The 26,322-nt window shown below is 46.9% G+C and overlaps 1 protein-coding gene across 1 annotated transcript; it reads left to right on the top strand.

Moving 5' to 3' along the window:
• Window positions 1–424: 424 nt before the first annotated feature.
• On the top strand, window positions 425–25,758 carry LOC137421158 (gap junction beta-2 protein-like). Its single transcript, XM_068106937.2, has 5 exons — window positions 425–783; window positions 17,113–17,381; window positions 17,485–17,658; window positions 24,598–24,722; window positions 25,243–25,758. Exons 2-5 carry the CDS (start codon window positions 17,316–17,318, stop codon window positions 25,571–25,573), a joined length of 696 nt encoding a protein of 231 aa, XP_067963038.1. The 5' UTR covers window positions 425–783; window positions 17,113–17,315; the 3' UTR covers window positions 25,574–25,758.
• Window positions 25,759–26,322: the final 564 nt, after the last annotated feature.

Here is a 26,322-nt window from a genome sequence, read left to right as displayed (position 1 = left end):
ATCATTGGCATGACTCGATTTGACACTTTGCAAATCCTTGGTATGACACAATCAGTTTGAACCACTGACCCCAGACATAGAGGAAATGCTCAAACAGGGAAACACCACCGAGTCTGGTCACGTCTTTGATACTCCACAACAAATCAATATTTTTCATTTGTTGGCAAGTTCAGTCATCTCATCTTAATGCTGAGGTAAGGAGGAACAAGTAAATTGTAGACACTGGGGATTACCGACCATGCAACAAACAAAGTTTCACGGGAATAATTTATTTTACTGTCGATCAAAATGGTAGTTCCATATAGAACCCAAGTAATTGTTTCAGGTACACAAGTCGAAAGGATCTTGTAACAAGCCCACAGCGGTCTCCACCCCCTCTTCAACAAGCTGCTGTTGTCACGACTCCTCCTTCATATTTCCTGTATTTCCACATATTCTACCATCGAGCTAGCATCTCCAGGTGCACCAGAATGAGCAACAACGCAAGGTAGTAACAAATAATTATGGAATATAAATTAATTGGTTTCTTAACAGATATGAGTCAGTCGTACTTGTATCGTCAGGATGTGTCTTTCATCTGTTAGGCCTTGATGTGTGCAAAGGAAGTCAAACTTCTCACTGTAAACAAGTTCCATAGCCTCCAGTGTAGTGACGGTGTGATAGAAAATTCAGAATGAACTTGTCACAAGCACACGGTATTCACCACACCCTCTTCAACAAGCAGCTGGTCTAAGGACTCCTCCCTCACCTTTACCTGTATTTCCGCATATTCTTCAGGAACAGGTAAGAATGGACGTTCCTTTTTTACACATCAATCTGTAAGATAGGGATAATGATCTTGATATGTGTTATATCGACAATACTATGTGGAATTATCGATTTCCTTCGCCCCACATGTCCAACACTCCCCTTCCCACTTATCTCCTCCCATCGTCTCTTCTCTTTTATCCCTCACCTGGACACCTAATCCTGTCTTTGTTTCCCCTTCTTTCACCATTTCCCTCATTTTCCTCAATTTAGCCTCATCTTCACTTGGACAACATTATACGTATACATCTTTGGTTGTTAAAGACAAACAGGCTGAGATAGACACAGACAAATACAAGTACTGTATCTCAATATGCTGAAACGATGATAGAGCTTCTGTGTGGAGTCTGTTGGTATAGAAATTAAAATACAAGTTATAAACGTAATGAATTATGGGAATATATTTGAAATTGATCCATATTAAATACAAGAGGACAATTATTATTCAGAGATAATTATATGACATCTATCTATAATTCCAGTAATCTCTGTGTGTTTGTTTGTCTGTGACCGCTGTTTCTCGACAACCACGGGTCCGATATACTTTAAACTTGCCAGGTATATTGCTGGGGACCCGAGGATGTGCCTTTTCAAGGTTTCATATTAATCGGACAAGTAGTTACCGAGCTATGTCCAAAAAACGATTCAACCAATCAGAGAGCAGCGAGCTATCACGTGTGCCGAACGTGCCGAACAGACTCTGCCTCGGACGGCACATTTGAGAGCGTATTCATTTATTTCACGTTGGCAAACTATGTTGGCGTTAAACTATGTTTTAAAACTAATTAAAACTAATTTGCGATTCTTTCGCTTTCCTGCGCGTTTGTGCACGCTATGGCGATTTCTTTACCAAACTCCGCAAGCCGTTCGCTTTGGACCAAACCATTTCATGTAAATAGAGGGGGGGGGGGATTGTCACCGTACTCGCAAGCCGTTCGCTTTGGACCAAACCATTTCATGTAAATAGAGGGGGGGGATTGTCACCGTACTCGCAAGCCGTTCGCTTTGGACCAAACCATTTCATGTAAATAGAGGGGGGGGATTGTCACCGTACTCGCAAGCCGTTCGCTTTGGCTTTGTGAATGGACCAAACCATTTCATGTAAATAGAGGGGGGGGATATAATTTTAGATATATATATAGTACGGGCATGCCCTAGTGATTATTAATTCCAGACATTTTGTTCACTATATGTGGAGTGATGGGTGTTCTCTTTTGTGACAAGAGAAAATGACCACAGTGTGGTCACCAGCTGCGACGTGTAAAATCATGAGGATATCCGTTGCAATATGCGCTACCAAATTCGACCAGTCATTAAATTATACGCATGCACTAGCGTCTTTTTGTCTTTCAGTTGTGGTCTTGTCCTTTGTTTTGCGACGCAACATGCTTCAACTGATTACATATAATGTATGGACATGAATGTTATTTCTGTTAATGTTAATGTTAATTCATTAATGTTATTTATTAATGTTAATTCTGGGTGGCAGAGGGATAATTTGAAACGGGCTTGGTCGGTAGGGGAAGTCCGAGTGTATGCGCATGCGCTATTCAAAAAGGCACACCAACAACAAGAACAACAACGCGGTCCTCTCATAGAGCTGCTCGTCGCAGCTAAAAACAACATCATCGTCATCATAATTTACTTTGTTGAGAGTTAGCAGAGATTTAGAGCTATTTTACTGTTATGCATCATGTTATTATGAGGTGGTGGGACCAGGAAGGTCCAGGAAGGACTATTCTCATCATCAGGAAGTAAATTGATCATGCCGCTTCCGGTCCCTTGAGCAAGGTTGCGACTTTGACCTCTGCACGGAATTCAAAGTTTAAGTATTTTCCAATTTGTGTCTGTGTCAAATTTCCGCTCGTTATTTTATTGTGTATGTGTTACTGTGCATTTCGAGTTAATCTTGGTTTGTAATTCGTGCAAACTTGTGTGTAATTAATCGTTTTCTGTTCGCACGGCGTGCGCCGCCTGGTAACTTGAGGCTTCCCTCCCCCCGTCGGAGTTTTGTGTATTTAAGTTCCTTCCTTCGCCGTATTGCTTATTTCTTAGATTTTCTCTTCTCCCCCTAACTTCCACCCTTTGTCTAACATTTTAAAAACAAAAAAATATACATATATATATATATATATATGTATAAATATATATTGTTACGGATCGCGGATTAGATGTTATTATGGGCCGAGCGGATGGTCCACCGCGACCTAACAGTTCCCCCGATTCTTCCCCAACTCACCCGATTCCACTCGAACGTTGGCCAAATCGCGCTACGCTAAATCAATGATGGAAAGGACACAACGACTGGGATAGATGAAACGACGCAAGGGGTACAGTTCTCAAGACCTCCGGAGGAGGATATAATTAGTGGTGGAGAAAAGGGGTAGATTACAAGGTAGAGTGAGGTAAAAGACACAGAAGAGATAGGCACTTAGATACAATCTTATCCATCCCAGACAGACCACAGACAAACGGAACAAGGCTGACTTACACAGGGATTGATGGCAGGGAAGGACAGGTCGGTTGATAGCACAAGGTGCACCTTGGCTCGGGGACAGGATCAAGCACGGTCCAAAAGATGCAGGGAGGCCTCACAGCGCTCGGAGGTGGCGTCTTTCTTTCTCCAAGCTCAGCGCGCATCTGACGTCACCTCCCTCTTCCTGCGCATGCTCAGCGGGGAGTTACACGCCCTCGGCTGGTTGGCTCCGCCCCAGATGGGACCGGTCCGCCGCTCCCATTGGGTGCGGGGGTTACCGGGCTCCGCCCTTGACGAGGAGCTGACAGCGAGCCCCTACGTGGTAACCCCGTCGAGCACATGTTCGATGGCGGCTCGCTGGGAAGGCCTCATGCCCTTCCAACACCCCCTACCAACCAAGCCGGAGTGAGGACGCACACTCCCCGCGCCCGCCGCTGCTGTTGTTGTTGTTGTTGTTGCTGAACCGTGAGGAAGAGCTGCGGGGAGGTATTGGGAGGTCCTAAACTTCCTAACGGTGCCATACAATCACATTCTGGTGCAACGAAGAGTCAGAATTAATGGGAACGAGTCCTTAACTGACATAGACTAAGAATAACTAGCAAGATGTCCTATAGTTGTCTTACATGAGATGCGGTGAACCTGGGTGCGACATTTAATGGGGGAAATAGGGGGAGGTCGGGTCTACAGAGTGTTGTTTACAGAAAATGGGACTAGGGAATGGGGGATTGGGGATAGTTGGGAAGTATTGAGGAAATAGGGGAATATTTACAAGTGGATATGGATGGATGCAAATCCCATATCCGCAACATTGCACCCTTCTCTACCTCGGGGCGGCCCGACCCGATAAATTTTTACCTACGTTAGTGTGGCACTCAGATGTAGTTCCCTCTACTATTAACTCAACCCTGAGTGCGACAGTTTTACAGATGTTCACAAATGAGTAAATATGTCCCCCTGCGACATTGCACCCTTCTCCTAACAGAAACACACCCACAGGATAACCGAATCGCGGAAAGCATCCTCAAACTAAACATACAGCCGGTAGGGAGCATCATTTACACAAGACTACACTGATATTTACACTACGATCCAGGACCTGTTCTTTGAGGAACACATGCAGATGTTATGCATAGAGAGAGAGAGCACGCATGCCAGCATCGATACACCAACCCACGAGTGCCCTGTGGCCCTACGGCCTTTAATAATGTGCAGAGCACCCCGTCCAAGCACCAAAAGCACCACCCCATTACGCACAGTCAGCACCATCCGGTGCACCAATAAAGTGTTCATAAAAATGCACAATTAAGTGTCCATGGTCACCGGTGGTGTCGCAGCCGGCCGATGTTCTGCCGCTGGTCTTGCCTTCATGGAGTGCACTTGGCCTTCTGGCTTCTTTAGAAATAAAGAAAGGCGCCAACCGCGTCCATTTCTAAATTGTGGCCGTCAGGGGGGCCAACTAAAAGTGGTTCACCTGTATGGCATAGGTGCCACGTTGACCCAGAGGTCCATCCACGGGTGGTGCTTGCCCGCAAAAGAACTGCGGTCCATGGTGGGCGGCCACAAAAATTGCGGTCCATATGGTGTATCGATCCAGGCAGCAAGCAGCGGAAGTACAGGCCCACAACTGCGGAGCCAGCACCTCTCTCTCCTCTCTCTCTGCCCCAAAGCCAGATCCTCGGAGGTGGGAGACAAAAGAAGACAAGTGAGTAAGGTGGTAAGGGCGCAAAAGTGCACGCAATACTAGGTAATGCACACTGGGGGCACATGGGAACCAGGTGAGACAGGTACGTTCCTACCGTACGCCCCCCCCCCCCCCCACCAGATAACCTACATTGCCCCTCCCTTACCCCTTACTGTATCCACAAAACACAACACTACCCATAAACATCTACTTTACACATCAACAAACGTCCCTACTGTCTTCCCCGTTCCTCCCATCAAACAAATTCGTCTTCTCTCCCTCCTAACCAATCAAATTTGCCATTTCCAACTCTCATCAAAATTTGCCATCTCCAACTCAACATCAAAATTTGCCATCACCAATTCATCATCAGTCCCTCCTAAGGAGGGAGAGATGGAATCACCCCAATGTCTCATCCACGTCGTGATGCGTCTCACAAATCCACACAGCAATTCTCCCTTCCTGCAACACAGAACAAAGGAACACAGGTGTGGAGTCATCATCATCACCTCACGTAAGTGGCTGCGTATGGTGCGACAGGTTCATCAATCCTAACTATTTCCTAAATGACTTTAACAACTTTACATTACCCGGGGTCTTTCCCTGCCAATCCATTGGCCAACTTACACTATGGGTTCTAAAAACCAATTCCCATTGCCCAAACTGTGGTGCTTCTCAATTTGGGGTCTCACTCCCCCGATTCATCACTCGGTGCCCCCGCACAATTTCGGTGGCTGGGTCGTGTGACGCTCCCAGCTGGTCCGCCCACCTGCACACCTCCACCACTGTTGTTGCCTACCGAGCTCACCTGCTCCTCACCCTAACCTAACTAACTGGGGAAGGCCCTCTCGCACTCTCACCCCCTCAGTGCCCTCTCTGGCACGGGCTGCCCGATCCACACCCGGGATCCTCAGGCACCCACTGACACTAACGGCTCCCAGAGCCCACCTGCGGCCTCACCTGGCCGACATCTAACAGTGGCGGAGTGCCCAACCATTCACACTCATACTAACAGGCCACACGACCAGCCAATTTCACCACACCAATGCACCCATCCACAATACCATTCTGCATCCGCACCACAAATGCCAATATCCAACCACAATTTACCTATACCTTCTAACTATTCTTTAAACTACCCTCCCCGGGTATCCGTGATGGGGGTCCACTCTTCCCCCATCCACACCTTCGCACCATGCACACCACTCCGTACCACTTACTCCAACTCTCTCCACACCACTCATTCTCTGCTCCATATATTCCACACACCTGCACTTGCACACCTGTGCTCTCATACTTGGTGCCGCCTGCACCCTTCTCTCCCCCAAGCGCATTCGCGCTGATCCACAACACTCACTACTCACACACTGCTCCACACACCTGTCCAGTTCTCACACAGCATCATCTCATCTAACTACTCCCCTCTGAAACTTGCGCTTCCCAGTCGTCCCTTTAAACTATTGCGCTCCCTCGTCATTATCATCCACTCTAATCTACCTGCGTCCCCTCTACAGGTATCCTTGTCACTAACTCACCTTAACGTTACCTAATGTCATCTTCGCTAGATCCCTACACACAATATCCTAACCCACCCGGGCTAGTTTTCACTGCCATACACCCCATAATCTATAGCGCATTTGCCCCATAATCATGGGAAGGGTAGCAGGGATGCCACCCTTACCCACCGGGCCCATCGCTCATCAATCCCCCAGTCCTCTGGCACTAATAAGCCCCCCTTATTCAGAGGTACTGGGTCCCGCCTCGGCATCTAAAGCCGAGGCAATCCACGGGGGCGCCTGCTCGCCGGTGTAAGGCCTTCTAGTTTCCCGGGGTCTGGCGGGGGGGTGTCTGGGGTCGGCTAACCCGCTCCCCCCTGGGCGGAGTTAGGGACCTCAACTGCCGGGGATCATCCCGGCGCGTGGCTCGACAGTGCCGCGCCAGGTGACCCAGACGGTTGCAGGTATAGCACCTCACCTGATAAGGTGCTTGTCTCCGGAATTCCAAATTTTCCCCCCTGAAGGTCCGAATTGGATTACCCGCTCGTGGTCCACCGCGGGCCACTTCCGGGGCCGCCTGCCATGGTCCAGGTCCCGCCAGGCGCTGGTCCACCAGCCTCCGGACCATGCCCGCCAGGTCAGGACTCACGTCGGGGGCAGGCTCCCTAAGGGGTCCGCCCTCCATCGGGGGTCCCACCTGGCGGACCGCCATTGCGTGACGCTCGCTCCCCCGGGCCAGGGGCCTCGCTGCTTCCCAACGGGCTGCAGCGTCAGCCGCCTGGCTCAGAGTCTGCGGGCGCCACATGGCGAGCTGTTGCCGGAGCTCAATATCCGGGAGGGCCTGGATAAAATGGTCCAGCGGCAGGCTTTCCCGGGAATCCGCTGCCATGTTAGCATGTGCGATCCCCACTGCGCGGCGAATGTCGTGGGCAAGTTCCCCGATGGCTTCCTGGGGCTTGCGTTTTTGCAGCGCGAGCTGAGCTTTAACAAGCTCGCTCTGCTGTTCAATGCCAAATCGATTAATTAGGGCGTCGCGGAGGGCTGGCAGGGTGAGAGCACCCGGTGGTAATGCCGTCAGCACCTCCGCCGCCGCGCCGCGCAATGCGGCCACCAGGTGTACTCCACCTTCTTCCTCACCCCAACCGTTGCCCTTACACACACAGTCAAACTGCGCCAGGTACGCGCGTAGATCACTCTTGCCGTCATACGGCGCGAGTGGGACCTTGTGGGACCACCTCGTATGCGAGTCGTTGCCCGCCTGCCGGACCCCGTGCGTCGCCCCTTGCGGGGTCAGCGCGGGGCCGAACCGGCCGGGCCCCCACAGTACATTACCCCCAAGGGGCTCCCGTGCCTCCCCTGTCCCTCTAAAAACTACCCCTGTTGGTGTCGATGCATGGGTCACACTTCCGCAACCCGCTACCCATTCCATACCACCACAACCTTGCTCACTCACACCTCGCACCTCTCCCATCACCGGACCCTCTCGCTCGCACCCTCGTTCCATACCCTCCGGACCAGCCATACACCTCACTCTTGGCCTCTCACGAACATCCGGGTCTATCTCGACCCCCAAGCTTATTAAATCACCTGGCGCATCATACGCACGACCATATTGGTACCACTTACACCGGGTCCTCTTTCTCTTCGCTTCTCCTCCATCACCTGCGAATCCCTCATCCGGTTAATGAGCACATCATCACGATCCGAACACAGACTTTGGACCAATTCTTTTACTTCCTCCTTTATCTCTTTCTTATCCTCTCTCCATTGCTTCTTAATTTCGCTCACCCCTTCTTCCACTTCTTCTAATTTCTGCTTCACCTCCTTCATCTCCTCGTGCGCCCCCTTAAGTTCTTCCTCTAACTCCACCTTATTTTTTTCTATGTGCTCCCGCACCTAACGCTCTTTAACCTCCATCACCTCTACCACCTTGTTCATTTTCCTCGTCAGGTCCTCATGTACCGTCTGACACTCTTTTTTAATTACCCCTACGTCCTTTTTCATCTCCTTCTGTGTCGATTTAAAACCCTCTATTACCGCTGTGTTCTTCTTTACCTGGTCCCCCAACTCCTTTTGTCCCACTGTCAGTTGTTCTACTCCCAGCGTCAACTCCTCTATACCACCTTGCAATTTTACAGTCCCCTTTCTCACCTCCTTCTCCATGCGCTCCTTACAGTGCCTCACCTCCTCGCGCACTCCTCCGACCTCCTCACTCACACCTCTTCTGATCTCTTCTCCCATCACTTGCATCTCCTGCCCAGATGCCACCCTCATCTGCTCCATTTCCTCCCTGTGAGCATCCAATTTAGTTTCTACCCCCATTCTGACCCCCTCTATCTGCTGCCCCATTTTTTTAACTTCCCTTTCTGCTTGGTCCCTCATGTCCCTCAATTTGCCTTCCATACTGTTTTCTAACCCCTCTAACCCCTTTTTCATCCCTTCCATTTGATTCTCTTGAGCGGCCATTCTGTTTTCTACCCCCATTAACCCATGTTTCACCCCTTCTATCCCATTGTCTATCCCCTCTAATTTCTTGTCTAATCCCTCACCGGTACCCCTCGCTTCGTCCCTCATTACCCCCAATTGCTCACTCTGAGCATCCATCCGGTTCCCCATTCTTAAAATTTGGTTTCTCATCCCCCTGTTCTCTTCCCTCTCCTCATCCGCCTTGACCATGAAGGCCTGCATCTGCTGCATGAATAGGCCCCAGTTCATTGGTGCTGCGGCCGCTGCTACGGTCACGGGCGCGGCAAAATTTGGTGCCGCTACACCCACGTGCGCGAGGACGCCATTTTGCGCGCCTGAAGCCTCGTGCGCGAGGACGCCATTTTGCGAACCTGCCGCCCTCACTGCTTCGCTCTCCTCTTGTCCCTCAATTTGGTCCTGGATCGACCCTGCCTCACTCTCCTCTACCGGAACCCAGCCGTCTTGATCTGCCATAGCGCGACTTTCAAAATTCGTTTTTTTTTTGTAAAACAAAACAATTTCCAACTGCTTGTAATTTTGAGCGCGTTAAGCGCGCTTCGGGCCTCGTATCTCACTCCTCGACACCAATTGTTACGGATCGCGGTTTAGATGTTATGATGGGCCGAGCGGATGGTCCACCGCGACCTAACAGTTCCCCCGATTCTTCCCCAACTCACCCGATTCACCCAGACGTTGGCCAAATCGCGCTACGCTAAATCAATGATTGGAAAGGACACAACGACTGGGATAAATGAAACGACGCAAGGGGTACAGTTCTCAAGACCTCCGGAGGAGGATATAATTAGTGGTGGAGAAAAGGGGTAGATTACAAGGTAGAGTGAGGTAAAAGACACAGAAGAGATAGGCACTTAGATACAATCTTATCTATCCCAGACAGACCACAGACAAACGGAACAAGGCTGACTTACACAGGGATTGATGGCAGGGAAGGACAGGTCGGTTGATAGCACAAGGTGCACCTTGGCTCGGGGACAGGATCAAGCACGGTCCAAAAGATGCAGGGAGGCCTCACAGCGCTCGGAGGTGGCGTCTTTCTTTCTCCAAGCTCAGCGCGCATCTGACGTCACCTCCCTCTTCCTGCGCATGCTCAGCGGGGAGTGACACGCCCTCGGCTGGTTGGCTCTGCCCCAGATGGGACCGGTCCGCCGCTCCCATTGGGTGCGGGGGTTACCAGGCTCCGCCCTTGACGAGGAGCTGACAGCGAGCCCCTACGTGGTAACCCCGTCGAGCACATGTTCGATGGCGGCTCGCTGGGAAGGCCTCATGCCCTCCCAACACCCGCTACCAACCAAGCCGGAATGAGGACGCACACTCCCCGCGCCCGCCGCTGCTGTTGTTGTTGTTGTTGTTGTTGTTGCTGAACCGTGAGGAAGAGCTGCGGGGAGATATTGGGAGGTCCTAAACTTCCTAACGGTGCCATACAATCACATTCTGGTGCAACGAAGAGTCAGAATTAATGGAAACGAGTCCTTAACTGACATAGACTAAGAATAACTAGCAAGATGTCCTATAGTTGTCTTACATGAGATGCGGTGAACCTGGGTGCGACATTTAATGGGGGAAATAGGGGGAGGTCGGGTCTACAGAGTGTTGTTTACAGAAAATGGGACTAGGGAATGGGGGATTGGGGATAGTTGGGAAGTATTGAGGAAATAGGGGAATATTTACAAGCGGATATGGATGGATGCAAATCCCATATCCGCAACAATATATATATATATATATACAGTATATATATATATATATATATATATATATATATATATATATATATATATATATATATATATATTTCCTTCTCTCCTCGCCCCGCCCCGCCCCCTTTATCTCCTTTTCTTTCACCTCTTCCTTCCATCTCCAGCTGTAACTCGGCTTTCAAATCCTAGTTTCCTCCATCTCATTTAACCCTTTCTCCTTTCTCTGATCCACACTCTCACTTCAGGGACTTTTCCCAGATTGTTTTTTGCGGTTTGGTTTAAATATTGTTACGTGTTCCGTTCCTCCCCGACCTCCTGGTCTCGGTATACCTCCGAATCCCGGGAGGAATCACGGCAGAAAAATATATACTACTCCGTGTCGAAATCAGTAAGGAAACCACACCAATGGGTATAACAAACCAAAAATATATTAAAAAACCACACAATAATAATATTACCAATAATGATGGCAAATCCAGACAATCAATATATCTTAGGTTGGTACCAACACTAAGTCACATAACTCACTGCGTTCCCGGGGAATGGAACAAAAACCCCTCAATGTCTCTATAACTCAACGGAGATGAGGCGACGGGGCGATGGCAAGTAAGGAGGTGTAGGCAAGGCGTGGACTGTCACGTGATCCACCCCAACAGCAAACGGGCAGTGGAAAGGGAACTCCCAAAGACGCGATCCAGACGTGCACGTACACTGTTCAATCTGCGAGCCGCAGTGCAATCTTCCAGCGCCGCCTTATGGCACAGTCGTCCCCGGCAAACCACCGGAGGATAAGCCCAGCCGACGCGACAAAAACCTTTCCGAGGAAGGTAGCGCGCAGGGCGAAATGGTGGACGGCTCTCACTCGAGCCGCGGCCTCGCGGCAAAGATTCTCCGGAACCTCACGCCTGTACCTGACTTCGCAGGCTCTTCCACAACTCCAGCGATAACACCGATCGCACGAGATTCCTCTCAAGGACTCAAAGTTCCCTCGCCAAGTATGCTCGACCACGCTAGGTACGGAGCGTTTTCAGAACTCCTCGTTTTCCCTGTCCTCTCGCCTCTTCTTCTCACCGCCTTTTTCTCCCGGGTCGGTTTCCTGTATCATTTTACGTTAACCGTTTTAACTTTAGATAGCTGTTCCTGAATACTAAACCTTTTGAGAATAATAATAATACATGATATCAGAAACATGTCAAGTGGGTGAAAACCACAATAACGGAAGTTACGAATCCGTAACACTTCCCCCCCTCAAGAAAAAAAGTTTGAACACAGCGAAAACTTTCTTTGCATGCAAACTCTTTGAACAAACAAAAGTAAACTCCCAACCCAAATCATCAATTCCCGGGAGCAACAATACTCAATATCTCCCCAAAAATAAAGCAACAAACTTTCCCACAACCCACAGAGCTTTCCAAAGTTAATCCACTCTGGACAAAGCATCAACAACGACATTGTCCCTGCCGTTCACCTGTTCAATTTCCCAGTTGAACCCCTGCAAAGCCAAACTCCACCTCAGCACCCTCTGATTTTCACTTTTAGTTTCGTTTGCATGAAGGTTAAGGGGTGGTGATCAAAAATCCAAAGTCAAGCAAATCTACAGCACTTTTTCCGGGAGGCCGAGCTGAAAGCCAGGTTCCAGGGTGGTTGGGTGGTGAGGCCTGGAAGTATTCACTACATGGACGCCTTTAGGAACGTGGAGTTCACGGTTAGCCCGTGCAGGAAGTTCACTACATGGACGCCTTTAGGAACGTGGAGTTCACGGTTAATCCGTGTAGGGAAGTTCACTACATGGATGCCTTGAGGAACGTGGCGTTCACGGTTAATCCGTGTAGGAATCTTGGCTCAGCGGCTCCGCAGCATTCAGTGCTTCAACTTCTCCGAACTTTCATAATAATTACTGTGGGACCGCTTGTCACTGTAGTCACATGAATAGCGGTCTCCTTCTCGGCCACAACTCTGATAAATCCTTCCTTCGGGGGCTGCCGTAACTCTGGGAGCCTCCATAATAATATCGATTGCGGCCACCACCAAAACTACTACTCCGTTGTCCTCTTCTGTAGCCCCCACGACACCTATGAAATGCCTTCCCTACTGTTATGGTCCAACCCTCCAAATCCTTACCATTCCAATCCGCCTCTGCCTATTTGGCGTCCTTTGTGTTTTCAAACGTGACAAAGCCAAACCCTCTTGACTTTTGCGTTTCCCTGTCTTTTACCAGCCGCACTTCCAGAAGCGATCCATATTTGCTAAAGACAGAGGTCAGAACTTCCTCCTTTGTTTTGAAGTTCAGTCCACCTACAAATAGCTTGCCAAATTTGCCGCCATCCCTGACTGGTGTGGTGTTATTTTCCCTACTGGGCTTTTTACAACCATCAGGTTACCAGAAACTTGACCACCGGCCAAATCATTACTGATAACAAAAGATACTCCCTCTACAGGAAGAGTGGCTTGTAAACCTACGGTGACCGGTCCTGACACCAAATCAGATTCTAAATGGATGACATGAAGTGGAGCTGTAACACAGCCACCAATCCCCTGTAAACGAACACTAGCACCAGTTGCCGTCTCCTCCGACAAGGGCAAAATGCCTTCAAGCATCAAAGATTGATGTGCTCCTGTGTCCCTCAATATCCGAACCGGTTTCTGGTTAGTCGGGTCTCCATCCAGTGACACAAACCCCTCTGAAATAAATGGTTGGTAACCCTTTTGAGGGCGATTACTCACACTTGCCATTGCATTCGGAGTGGTACTAGCTCCTGACTCCTCCGCTCCTGATTTTCTTTTCCCAGAGCATAACAGTGGGACATCAAGTGTCCAGGTTTATGGCAAAAAGCGCAAGTAGGCCTGGAGGAGAACCTCGTGGTTTGCCTCGAGCCCCCAGGAGGGTAAGTCTGCCTTGGAACTGCTGTCTTCGGATTCCTAGAAGTCGTGGTATCAGAGTGGTCCTCATATTCATCTCGAGGCCGCCCCCATGAATTTTCGTTCTCCGCCCCTGATGTACCATAGCTCCCCTGGCTAGGTCTAGGCGAGAAGTTAGGTTTGTGGAACCCCATCCTGTGGGTTAAGGCATAGTCATCAGCCATGGCTGCTGCCTCATACAGCTTTGGTACTTTTCTTTCCTCCAGATGAACTTTAATGTCCTCCTGGACACACTGTTGGAATTCCTCCACCAGGATCAATTGTCGCAGTAGTTCGAAGTCTTTCCCGACTCCTTTTGAATCACACCACCGATCAAACATGGTTTCTTGCATTCTGGAAAACTCCACATGGGTCTCACTCTCCCTCTTCCTGGCGTTCCGGAATTTTTGCCGGTAAGCTTCAGGGACCAATTCATAGGCTTTGGGAATGGTTTTCTTCAATACCTCATAATCTGCACATTGGTCAATCGGTAAAGCCGAATAAATATCTTGAGCTTTACCCACCAGAACACTTTGCACTAATATGGTCCAGGACTCCTCAGGCCAGTTTAGCAGTTGAGCCACCTTCTCAAAGTGTGAAAAAAAATTGGCTACCTCCTTTTCATTGAAGGGTGGAACCAGCCTCACATGTCTGCCAACATCCCAGGTGTTCTGACTAGGTGTCGAACCAGTCGGCATGGATGGTACCTCTCCTCGTTCTTTCACATCCAGCTCCTTGAGTCTAATTTCCTGCTGAAGCGCCATTTCACGGTCCTTTAACTCCCTGTCGGCTTTTCTCTCCTCTGCTTCGAGTTCCCTTGCAGTTCTCCTTTCCTCTGCTTTTTTCTCTTCTAACCTTTCCTGGAGTTCTCGTTCCTGTTCTGCTCTTTCCTTTTCTGCTTTCCTTTCCTCTGCTTTTAACCTTTCTTGGAGTTCTCGTTCCACTCTCCTTTCCTCTGCTTTTCTTTCTTCGAGTTCTCTTGCAGCTCTCCTTTCCTCTGCTTTTTCCCTTTCCTGGCTCAGTAATTGCATCTCCAGTTTCCGGAGCTCCACGTCTTCTGGTTCCTCCGGTAACCAATCCCAGGCTACCTCTTCCCATGTTCCTAATCCCACCATAGATTGTATCACCACTGTCTGCATCTCTGCCTTCCTCATATTAGTTCGGACCTCCAAGCTAAAATGTTTGGCCAATTTCAAGAGGTCCGATTTTACTAACGCTCTGAACTGTGCTTCACTAGGGGTCACTGCAAACTTCTCTGCGTCAAACTCCATGGTGACTATTGTTAACACCTGTTAACCTTCACACAAGAAAATTTTAAAAACAAAATATTATTTTGTTTGTTTTTGGAAAAAAATTGGGAATGTTGGAACAAGTTCCAAATTTGGGAATTCTGGGAATGTTAGGGAATTCTTTCCCAGACTAAATTTAGGGGATTTTTAGATCCCGGACGCAGACCCAATTTCGAGCCCACGAGTCAATTGGACGAGCCCCCAATTTATGTTACGTGTTCCTCCCCGACCTCCTGGTCTCGGTACACCTCCGAACCCCGGGAGGAATCACGGCAGAAAAAGATATACTACTCCGTGTCGAAATCAGTAAGGAAACCACACCAATGGGTATAACAAACCAATAATATATTTAAAAACCACACAATAATAATATTACCAATAATGATGGCAAATCCAGACAATCAATATATCTTAGGTTGGTACCAACACTAAGTCACATAACTCACTGCGTTCCCGGGGACTGGAACAAAAACCCCTCAATGTCTCTATAACTCAACGGAGATGAGGCGACGGGGCGATGGCAAGTAAGGAGGTGTAGGCAAGGCGTGGACTGTCACGTGATCCACCCCAACAGCAAACGGGCAGTGGAAAGGGAACTCCCAAAGACGCGATCCAGACGTGCACATGCACCGTTCCATCCGCGAACCGCAGTGCAATCTTCCAGCACCGCTTTATGGCACAGCCGTCCCCGGCAAACCACCGGAGGATAAGCCCAGCCGACGCGACAAAAACCTTTCTGAGGAAGGTAGCGCGCGGGGCGAAATGGCGGACGGCTCTCACTCGAGCCGCGGCCTCGCGGCGAAGATTCTCCAGAACCTCACGCCTGTACCTGACTTCGCAGGCTCTTCCACAACTCCAGCGATAACACCGATCGCACAAGATTCCTCTCAAGGGCCCAAAGTTCCCTCGCCAGGTACGCTCGACCACGCTTGGTACGAAGCGTTTTCAGAATGCCTCGTTTTCCCTGTCCTCACGCCTCTTCTTCTTCACGGCCTTTTTCTCCCGGGTCGGTTTCCTGTATCATTTTACGTTAACCGTTTTAACTTTAGATGGCTGTTCCTGAATACTAAACCTTCTGAGAATAATAATAATACATGATATCAGAAACATGTCAAGTGGGTGAAAACCACAATAACGGAAGTTATGAATCCGTAACAATATGTTTAAACTTTGCCCTGCAGTGTTTTATTCAGTGGTTTATTACAACATGCTGGTTTTCTTCCTTTTTAAAAGGCTTTTTGCAATTTCCTCTTCAAATCATTCCACTTCAAAAAAAAATTCAATCTCTTACAGTCATTCCTCCCTACATTCTCTAAACTCAGACGGACGGAAGTGGCCAGAAGGAAGCCAAACAGTTCAATCTTGGTTTCATCAGACCACAGAATCTTGTGTCTCACAGTCTGAGAGTCCTTTAGGTGCTTTTTTTGCAAACTCCAAGCGGGCTTTCATGTGTCTTTCACCGAGGAGAGGCTTCCGTCTGGCTACTCCACCATAAAGCCCAGATCGGTGGAGATCCGATTAGTATGAAATTTATTGAGCGTGATCTACGCAACAATTAGATTAAAGAATATAAATTTATGATGTAATCCCTCACGTGGTCTGGCAGCCATATTGTATCAAAGAAAAAGAACCCTTCAAAAACAGAAGAGTTGTCTCACACCAAGTTGACTGCACAGCATAATTATTCTATGAATACCATCTAGTTATATATATTTGTCCTTTCTATTTTTTTATTATAAAAATAATATCCGCTAATGCATCGAGGGGGTCCATACTTATGGAGCTGAAGGCTTTCTGCCTGATGGCTCTCACCACCCGCTGATCCCTCAGTCGGATGCGGGATGTCGTCCCACGATGCAAGCCACTCTTCAATTTCCCCGTCGCCCTCGTCCTCGGCATCCACATCGCTAAGAACGCCAACTTTGATTCTTCTAGGGGAGGGAGTGTGACTGCACTCACATTACCTGCGCTGGGTCGGCTGGTCGCATCACGCAGTCTTCATGCCCCGTCAGTGTGCTGAGCAACAGTGTACAATGTCGAAGCGAACTTCTCCGGGAAGAGGGTGTCTGATCTTTTCCTCTCTACTCCTTCTTTCTTCCATATAATAATACGCTAAGGCTTTTCTGTTGTGGTATTTTATGTGCATCACTCAATAATTTGTATTCATCCTGAGTGGAATAACGCTCATGATTAAAGTTTTATTTTATTTACTAAATAATTAATTTAATAACATGTCATTATGCTCACTTGAACTCACATTTTCCCTTCTTTTTTTTGGCAGAGAAAACAAAATAGTGGCTAAAAAGCTGGCAGGAGAATTTGGGCTCGCCATAAGAAGAGTGGCCACATGGAAAGCTTGGAAGAAGGAAAATGGTATGGTGATTGAACACACCCAGGCGTGAAAGAAAAAAAGACGATTAAGAGAGGCTAAAACATTTACAAAGGGTAAAAGAGAATATAAGAAGCCATTGTAAAATTGCCACAATGTCCTGGGAGATTCTGGAAGAGATCCTACAAAAGGTGCGCAGAAACGAAACCGAAGTTGGCAAGGTGAGTTTAACGATTTCCGACAAATTTGTTAATTGTTAGTATGGTTAATATTATAACGTTTTTAGCCTATCCTCTTGTGCTTCCCATTTTGTTTTATCCCCAGGTCTGGCTTTCGATCATTCTTTTCTTCCGTTTGCTCATGCTTGTGGTTGTGGCTGAAGAAGCATTTGAAGACGAGCAGGATATGTTTGTGTGCAACACACAGCAACCTGGTTGTGTGACTGTCTGCTACGATTATTTCTTCCCTGTGTCTCCAATCCGCTTTTGGGCACTTCAGGTACAATGCTTCCACCTTGGCATCCCTACTTTTCATTATTTCAGCCAATTTCACTCATCTAAGGTAGTACATGAAATCTCAAACAGCAAAAGGTTGTCTAAATCTTACTGAAACTTTGTTTGATAAAGCAGATCCAGACTAGAACGCCAATCAGAAGAGCGCATACTCCCGCCGTGGGTTTAGTTGGAATAATACGTTTTGTTTACCGTCCCCTCTCCCCAAAACAATAAATGAAAAGGAAAGTAAGCCCTAACTGTCAGAGAATTAATTTTGATATATCTCGGAATTAGAGGAGAAAAACATCATTTAAGAAAAAGAATAAAAGCTTTAATGCAGTAAAACAGAAAAAATCTTTCCCAAAAAAATTTCCAAAAAATATTCCTGGATCCGGAATAATATCCTGAGCTACACCAAAAACTAATCAATTCTTCCTTATCCCAAGGGCAATCATCCCACCAACTTTCATCCAAATCCGTTCAGAATTTTTCCAGATATCTTGTTCACAAACACGCACACACACGGACGGACACGATCGAATGCGTTACTCTACTCCCTGGCGGGAGTAATAAACCTGAAAATCGCAGAGCCAGAACCAGAATTATTTATTTGGTCTGGGAAGCCCATGTGAGGTTTCTTCTTCTTCAGCCTCTCACAACCCTGGGTGAATATGCGATCTTTTTTTAAAAAGTTGGAATTTTGCCAAATCTGTTTTATTCGTTTGTTAATATACCTCAGCCATTGACAAATCTGGAACTAAGTCTTTATAAGTTCATCAAATACTGACACCGCGAATGACATTCGCTGAGCTAAAATGTTGATATCTCTTCTGAGGTTAAAAAAAAAAAGAAAAAAAAAGAAAAGTTTTGAAACATTATACGTATCAAACGATACGTTTTATGAAACGGGGAAACTTAATACACACTTTGGTGGTTTTAAAATGACAGAATATGTCTTTATTAGAAAAAAAAATGAACATTGAAGACAACAACAACAACAACATGCATTTTAAAGGCCATTTTCCCTGCTAGAGTGGGGGTTAGCCTTGCGGTCCCCATGACAATCTTCTCCATTTTGCCCTATTTTCTGCATCTCTCCTTGTTAACCCCCTTGCCCACATTTCTTCTTCCACCATCTTTAGCCAAGTCTTTCTCGGTCTTCCCCGTCTTCTACTTCCTTCTACATTCATTTCCATCACTCTTCTCAACCAGTCACTTTCATCCTTCCTCAACACATGACCAAACCATCTCAACCTGTTCCTCTTCACAGCATCAATCACAGGCTCGATTCCCATCATCTTTCGCAATTCATCATTTGTCTTCCTCTCTCTCAACGATACTCCGCACATCTGTCGAACCATTCGCATTTCCACCCTTTCCAACCTTCGTTGCTGCTCTACGTTCATTACCCATGTCTCGCTCCCATAAATCAGAACACTTCTCACACATGCAGCATACACCTTTCCCTTCAGCTTCAACGACACTCCCCTCATCATCAGCACGCCACTCAATTCCCGAAACTTCTTCCATGCACATCTCACTCGAGCAACCGTTGCCGAGTCTGATCCACCTTCTCCATTCAGCATGTCTCCGAGGTAGCAAAATGTTTTCACACCTTCCAGCTTCCCGCCGTCTCCAAGATCCAACTCAACATTTCCTCCATCTGCAGCTCCCTCTGTGCACACCTTACATTTGAATGTAGCTGCCACACTGGTTAATGACCCTCTCAGACCACGACATTTTTGATGAACCCACTCAGCGCACATTGTACAATGAATGGAGTTCACTCCGACACCCTTCCGACACACAGCACAGGGCCACTTCCCAGTTCTTTCCACCTCACCACATGCTTTACCACTTGCCATCACCTTCGTCTTTCCGATATTCACCTTCAGACCTTTTGTCTCCATACATTCCTTCCACGTGTTCATCTTTTCCTTCAGTCCATCCATACTTTCCGCAATCAACACCAGATCATCTGCATACAACAACTCCCATGGTAAACCCTCCTTTACGTTCTGAGCCAGCACCTCCATCACAGCTACAAATAGTAGTGGACTTAGTACCGACCCCTGATGCACTCCCACCTTCACCTCAAACTCACCACTGTTCCCGTCCTTCGTCCTTACAGCTGTGCGCACTCTTTTGTACATTGCCATCACTACTCTGATCAACCATTCCTCCACTCCTAACCTCCTCAATGCCCATGTCAATACTTTGCGTGGAACCCCATCGAATGCTTTCTCCAGATCAACAAACCCAAGAAACAACTTCTTCCTCTTCTCCATGTACTTCTCCTGCAACTGCCTCACAATGAAAAGCGCGTCTGTCGTTCCTCTTCCTGGCATGAATCCAAACTGCATTTCGTCGATCTTCACCTTCTTCCTTATCCTCCTCTCCAACACCCTTTCCAATGCCTTCATTCCATGCTCCAATAACTTTATCGCTCGGTACGAGCCACACTCCAGAGGGTCACCTTTCCCCTTGTATAGAGGGACGAGGGTACGCAGTTCCCAATCCACTGGAATGCGGCCTTCTTTCACCACCAGATTACAGATCTCTGTCATTCTCTTCACACCCCAACTTCCTGCTGCCTTCAACATATCTCCCACAACTCCCGTCGGCCCTCCCACTTTTCTAGACTTCATTGCTTTTATCGCTTCCTCAACTTCCTTCTCAGTTATCTTCTCTGCCGGTCCTAAAACTGGGTTACTCTCTATGTTGCCATCCCATTCATTCTCTGTATTCAACAGCATTTCCATATATCTTTTCCATCTTCCTTTAATTCCATCTGGGTCGACAACGATTTGTCCCACTTCATCCTTCAAGCAACTCACCCCCATCACATCACACTTCTCTTTCGCTATCTGCTTTGCAATCCTGAATACTGCTTTCTGACCCTCTTCCGAATCAAAGCGTTCTCCGAACATTTTCCTACATGCCTCCTGCGCCTTTGCTACCTCTTTCTTTGCAGCCTTCCTGGCTGCCTTATAACTTTCATGCTCTGCTGTTTCTGCTCCCGTACCCTTCGCCTTCTGCCACTCCTTGAACTTCTTCCTCTTCTCGTCAATCCTCTTTCCAACTTCATCATCCCACCACCATGTTTCCGAGTGCCTCGGTGGTCCTTTTGTCCATCCACATACCTCACCAACGGCTCCCAACAGACTAGCTTTCATTGACATCCAACCACTTTCAAGCTCAACCACATCATCCTCGACCCTACTCAGCCTCTCTTTTAATGCCTCCCTTACTGTCACCTCTTTCAACCTCCACACCTTCATTCTCGGTTGGTACTTCACCCGCCGAGCTCTCCTCGCACCTTTCACCCTTACGTCGCAGACAACCAAGTGGTGCTGTGAAACAGCCTCCTCCCCTGGGATCACCTTTGTGTCCCGGAGGTGCCCCCTATCTCGCCTACGCACCATCAGGTAGTCAACGGTTGTCGTCGACCCACCTGACGTGTATGTAACAAGCTTATTGTCCTCTTTCTGGAACTGAGTATTACAAATCAACAAATCAGCTCCATCAGCAAACTCCAAAATCCTTTCACCTTCTCCATTTCTCACACCATATCCGTAACCCCCATGAACTCCGTCAAAACCATCCATACTCCTTCCCACATGTCCATTTAGGTCTCCTCCTACCACAACAACTTCCTCATCTTTCACGTTTTCCATCAGCTTCTCCATCGCACACCAGAACTTGTCCTTCTCTTCATCGCTTCGACCAACCTGCGGAGCATATCCCGAGATGACGTTCACCAAGAGCTTTCCAATCATCATTTTCACCATCATCAACCTATCACTCACTCTAGTCACACTCACCACACTGTCTACAAACTCCTCAGAAAACAGGACACCAACACCATTCACGCCCCCCGGGCACCCTTGCCACACAAACTTGTATTTCTGTCCCTGCCGACCCTTCACCATTCTCACACCACTTCCCTTCCATCTCGTCTCTTGCACACAACATATGTCCACTCTTCTTCTGATCAATACTTCCACCACTTCTCCTGATCTCCCTGTCATTGTCCCTACATTCCATGTCCCAAACCTCAGAAACTGATCTCCACTTCGGGCTGTACCCTGCCCATATGTAGTTGTAATTGTCATGGTTCTCTTTTTGAGGCAATGTTTTTATGGCCGGATGCCCTTCCTGACGCCAACCCTCTTAGTCGCCTCTTACGACACGCAGGGATACGGCGTACCTATTCTTATCCAGGGTACACACTGGGAAACGTTTAAAACATGGAAATTCTGGGGGGGGGGCGGCGTCAGCATCACGGCTGTGATATAATATCACGGCGAACATATTTAAACAAAACCATGAAAAACAATCTGGGAAAAGTCTCTAAGTGAGAACATGGATTTGAGAAAGCAGGAGCAGAGGTGGGAAGAAAAACGAGATATAGGGGGCGGGGCACAAATCGAGACGAGGAGGCCACACGAAGCGCACGAAGCGCGAACAAAGAAACGACTAATTACACACAAATTTGCAACAACTACAAAACCAAAACCAAATAGAAACACACAATAACACATACACAACAAAATACGCAGCGGAAATTTGACAAAGAAACGAACGGGAAAACACTCAAACTTTGATGCCGTGGAGAGATCGAAGCAAGCCCCGTCGCTCGAGGGACCGGAAGTCAAACGACGCGACGGAAGTCAAACGAACATTGAACACGACGCTGCTAAAAAAAATACACCGCTCTAACGCATAACTACGAGTTTAAACATTTACAACAGATATTAAAACTATTTTCATTTCACAATGTTAAATATAGAATATATAGAAGATTGTGGCGGACACGAAAGATCACGATAATGTTAAAAAAAATGAGCCCTATCTTCCAATGGTAAAAAAAATCCTTCAAAAAATTCCTGGATCGAGAATAATATCCTGAGCTTCACCAAAAACGAATCAATTCTTCCTTATCCCAAGGGCAATCATCCCACCAACTTTCATCCAAATCCGTTCAGAACTTTTCCAGATATCTTGTTCACAAACACACGAACACACACACACACACACACACACACACACCAGTGAATGCATTACTCCCTGGCGGGAGTAATAACTAACTATACAATAAAAAATATAACAATCAAAATGTGTTTTTTTCACAAAGCCACGACATGTTCATGTTAGAAGGCCCTTCTGGTTTCTCGCCGCTCATGATGTCATTTTATTTCCCATATTATCATCACATGTAACTGAAGGCACTCTTCTTCCACTTCTTGGTTCGGGTTGTGTGTGTTACTGCAGCGACCCTACTCCACCCACATCACCAAGTTATTTTGACTGTGCCAAATGATTGATTGTTTAATAGACAGTTAGGGTTTGCCAGTCACATGCCATACCTTTAATTTTTTTGTTGCTTTATAGTTCAATATGTGTAATGTTACAAATATGGAAGATGTATGACTGGTAAGCGTTAAGGTATATGACTCGCAATGAACAACCAACTTGTGGTAAACCAACATCTTTGCACAAACCCCACATGCACTGTGTATCATTTCTTCGACAAGGCAGACCCCAAATACCAGCTCACCTGCGGTCAAACCTCTCAGGGCAGGTCTCTCGCAGTCACAATCCTCCAAAACCCGATGGCAGCTGCTCCATTATCTCTCCAGTACACTTTGTTTTTTTCAGATGACTTCACTACATCCAGAACAGGCTACCACACCTCTGAGAGGCAGGCTTTGCTGCATCCATCTCTGTCAATCTGGAAACTAAATAACTCCTTGGTCGGATATCTTAACATGTACGAGCATGTAAGAACCGTCGCTTCGCTGACTGGAATACTGGCCTTCACTGTGATGGCTAATCTATGGGGAAATAACAACAAAAAAAGGATTCCTGGGAGATCATGCCCTCTTTGCGGGGATAACAAGTTTCAAGTAGGCGTTGGCAGTTTCGCCACACGTGCCCATGTATCCACACAAAAACCTTCCCTCCATTTTCTTTTCTTTTTTTGCATCACAAACCATCCTGGGAGTTCCCCAAATCCACCATCGTTGGTTCATTGAAATCTGTGATTCTGTTCTCAAGTTATAGCACAACCAGACACACCTTTTATAATATAGATATTAAGACAGAAAAATCCCATACTCTCACACTGTCCTTCCACAAGGATTTGCTTTCAATCCCATTCACACACACACAGTCTACTTATCTGGCCGAACCCTGCAAGAGGTGCATTCCCCGGAGCTCCGAAGCCTCATATTCTGCCACAACTGGCTAGGGCGGACCACATTTCCAAAATGGCTTCGAAGGCAGGCTGATGCTTTGGTGTTATCCACAGAGTTTATTCCATTGTGAGCAGCTCAGAGGTTATTACAGTGTATAAAACCTACATGTGAGGTGTCATGGAGTATTCCTCCCACTCTGGGATAGTGCAGCTGCTTCTCATCTTGGTCCCCACGATGCAATCCAGTCCAAGCCTCCTCCCAGTGTTATTGGAATATCTCAAAATAAGGAAGAGTCCCAAAATCTGTTACTCGACCACCGCATGTCGGTCCGGGAACTCTGTTTTGTGTTGTTTCACTTATGGCCTCACTCCTATCCACTGTCATACTTCCACCTTTCCCAAACCCATGCAGGTCAAATGCTTTCTTCCAGAATCCCACAACTTTTGTCCTTCCCAATTCCAAGCTGAATGCTTAACCCATTCCTTCATCCCTCGATTCTCTAATTTGTGTAACTGACTCCTAATATGTCTGTTGTCTCATCCCTTTCACTCCAAACTTTCAAAAGTGCTGCCTATTGTCATCTCATGCTCCCCATACCTTCCATTCTCGTTGCTGCTCCACATGTGATGTCTGTGTCCATGTTACCTTTTGATTCAGATTTCCGAGTCAATCTGTGAACCTAGATTACTGTATTGCAAAAATATTTAATCGCTTTAATGATGTAAACCCTCTATTCCCCACAGTTCATCGTGGTGTCAACTCCAACCTTGTTAGTTCTGGTCCACATTGCCTCACGGCATGCACGACACGAAAGTGAAGAGTTGAAGGGAGGCCTACTCTGGACTCATGCAACGACCGCTTTAATGAAGTACGCCCTTTCTTATCTTTCTTACATTCTCTAAAGCTCATGGAGGGGATTGTACTTCGATTACAAGAATGAGTTCAACATTATAAAACATCAATTCACTTTCAGTATGATAAGGAGACTATGAAGCAATTGTTAAATAAACACCATTTGGGGGTTAACAGCAATGGTCATAGCTTAACTAGACAAGTGTCACAAATCTAGGGGTTCGAGTTGATCTTGATGAATTAATTTTCAGCAAGAATTCTCTCCATTAACAAAACTAATCACATAATTGTGACGTCACAGACACAAGAAACATGTTGCCTTTTGTAGAGGTCAAGGTGCATGATATTTGGACAACAGAAGGCAGCAGATTTGTTCGTTAAATATACCTTTGTATTGTTTTATTATATACTTTATAATTCAGTGACATCTTCTGCCTACCCATCCTCTTATTACACATGTAAGAATTACGAGCTAAATTATTATTGTTGCCATGCAGTTTTCATCCTCATTTCTGTCCGCGTCTGTGTATTTACAGGTTCATGCTCGAGTGCGGATCAGTTGTTTTATATTTGCACATTTACAGCAAGGTTGGACTGCTAATTCCTCGACTCCTCAAATGTTCTGAGGATCCTTGCCCTTCTCCTACAGACTGTTTTGTCCCCCGGGCCAGGGAAAAGACAGCGTTCTCCGGATTCATGCTTTTTGTGTCGGGGATGTGCGCCTTCGTAAACCTGTTGGAGCTCCTGTACATTCCTTATCGGAAGTATCAAAATGACAAGTCCAAGGCATTAACTAATAAGATGGAAGAGGACCAAAATGTTAAGGGTGCAGAAATTCCTCTCATTGAAAGTAACCACAGAGAGTGATGATTCATGCGATGTATGATAAAAAGGACTATAGAAAATAACTAAATTTAGTGTAAATTAGCTGGATATGTACATGAGATAAAACAGTACGTTATCGAGAAAGCAACTGAAGAAGATGAGGAATCGTGTAACATATTTAACGCATGTGACAGCAAATACTAAATAAATATATAATAGCTGGGTGGCACACTGCTGATTTTTTGCCGAACCTTGCAATATCTGAATTACAAAATGTTTTGGTTGTTTTTGGCTTATTAGGGTGACCTGAGTTCGAGACTCCGTGATCCAACTCTGTCATCATTAAGTAATTTTTTTTTAATGTGAGCATGGACCTAAACCACACGTACGAGAAAAAAAAAAACCATTCTAATTTCAGGGTTTCAACTAGAACGGCACTCAGTAGAGAGCATACCTATGCCTGCTTGGCCATATCACTCAATGGTGAAGAACCACTTAAAAAATTATACGAGCTGGATCCGGATCTTCACCAAAATTGAATCGATTCTTCCTTGTCACACACACAACCTGTCCAACAAGTTTCATCCAAATCCATCCATAACTTTTTGATATATCCTGCTATGTATCATTTTGGCCCTATCTCCCAATGGTGAAGAATCACTTGAAAAATTAAATAATTCTTATATCCAAATCCATATTCAGATCGTCACCAAAATCGAATCGAATAGTCCCTGTCAGACACTCAACCGGTCCACCAAGTTTCGTCCAAATCCATCTATAACTTTTTGAGA

Source organism: Myxine glutinosa, chromosome 2 (genome assembly GCF_964187855.1).
Source record: "Myxine glutinosa chromosome 2, kmMyxGlut1.1, whole genome shotgun sequence".
NCBI classification, from domain to species: domain Eukaryota; kingdom Metazoa; phylum Chordata; class Myxini; order Myxiniformes; family Myxinidae; genus Myxine; species Myxine glutinosa.
The sequence above is the reverse complement of the archived record's forward strand: the minus strand, read 5'-3'. Positions and strand labels throughout refer to the sequence as shown.

Coding starts and splice junctions, on each gene's coding strand:
- LOC137421158 (XM_068106937.2), top strand. CDS start 17,316: ATGTCCTGGGAGATTCTGGAAGAGATCCTACAAAAGGTGCGCAGAAAC. Junction 17,659..24,597: donor TCCGCTTTTGGGCACTTCAG/GTACAATGCTTC, acceptor TATTCCCCACAG/TTCATCGTGGTGTCAACTCC. Junction 24,723..25,242: donor GCAACGACCGCTTTAATGAA/GTACGCCCTTTC, acceptor GTGTATTTACAG/GTTCATGCTCGAGTGCGGAT.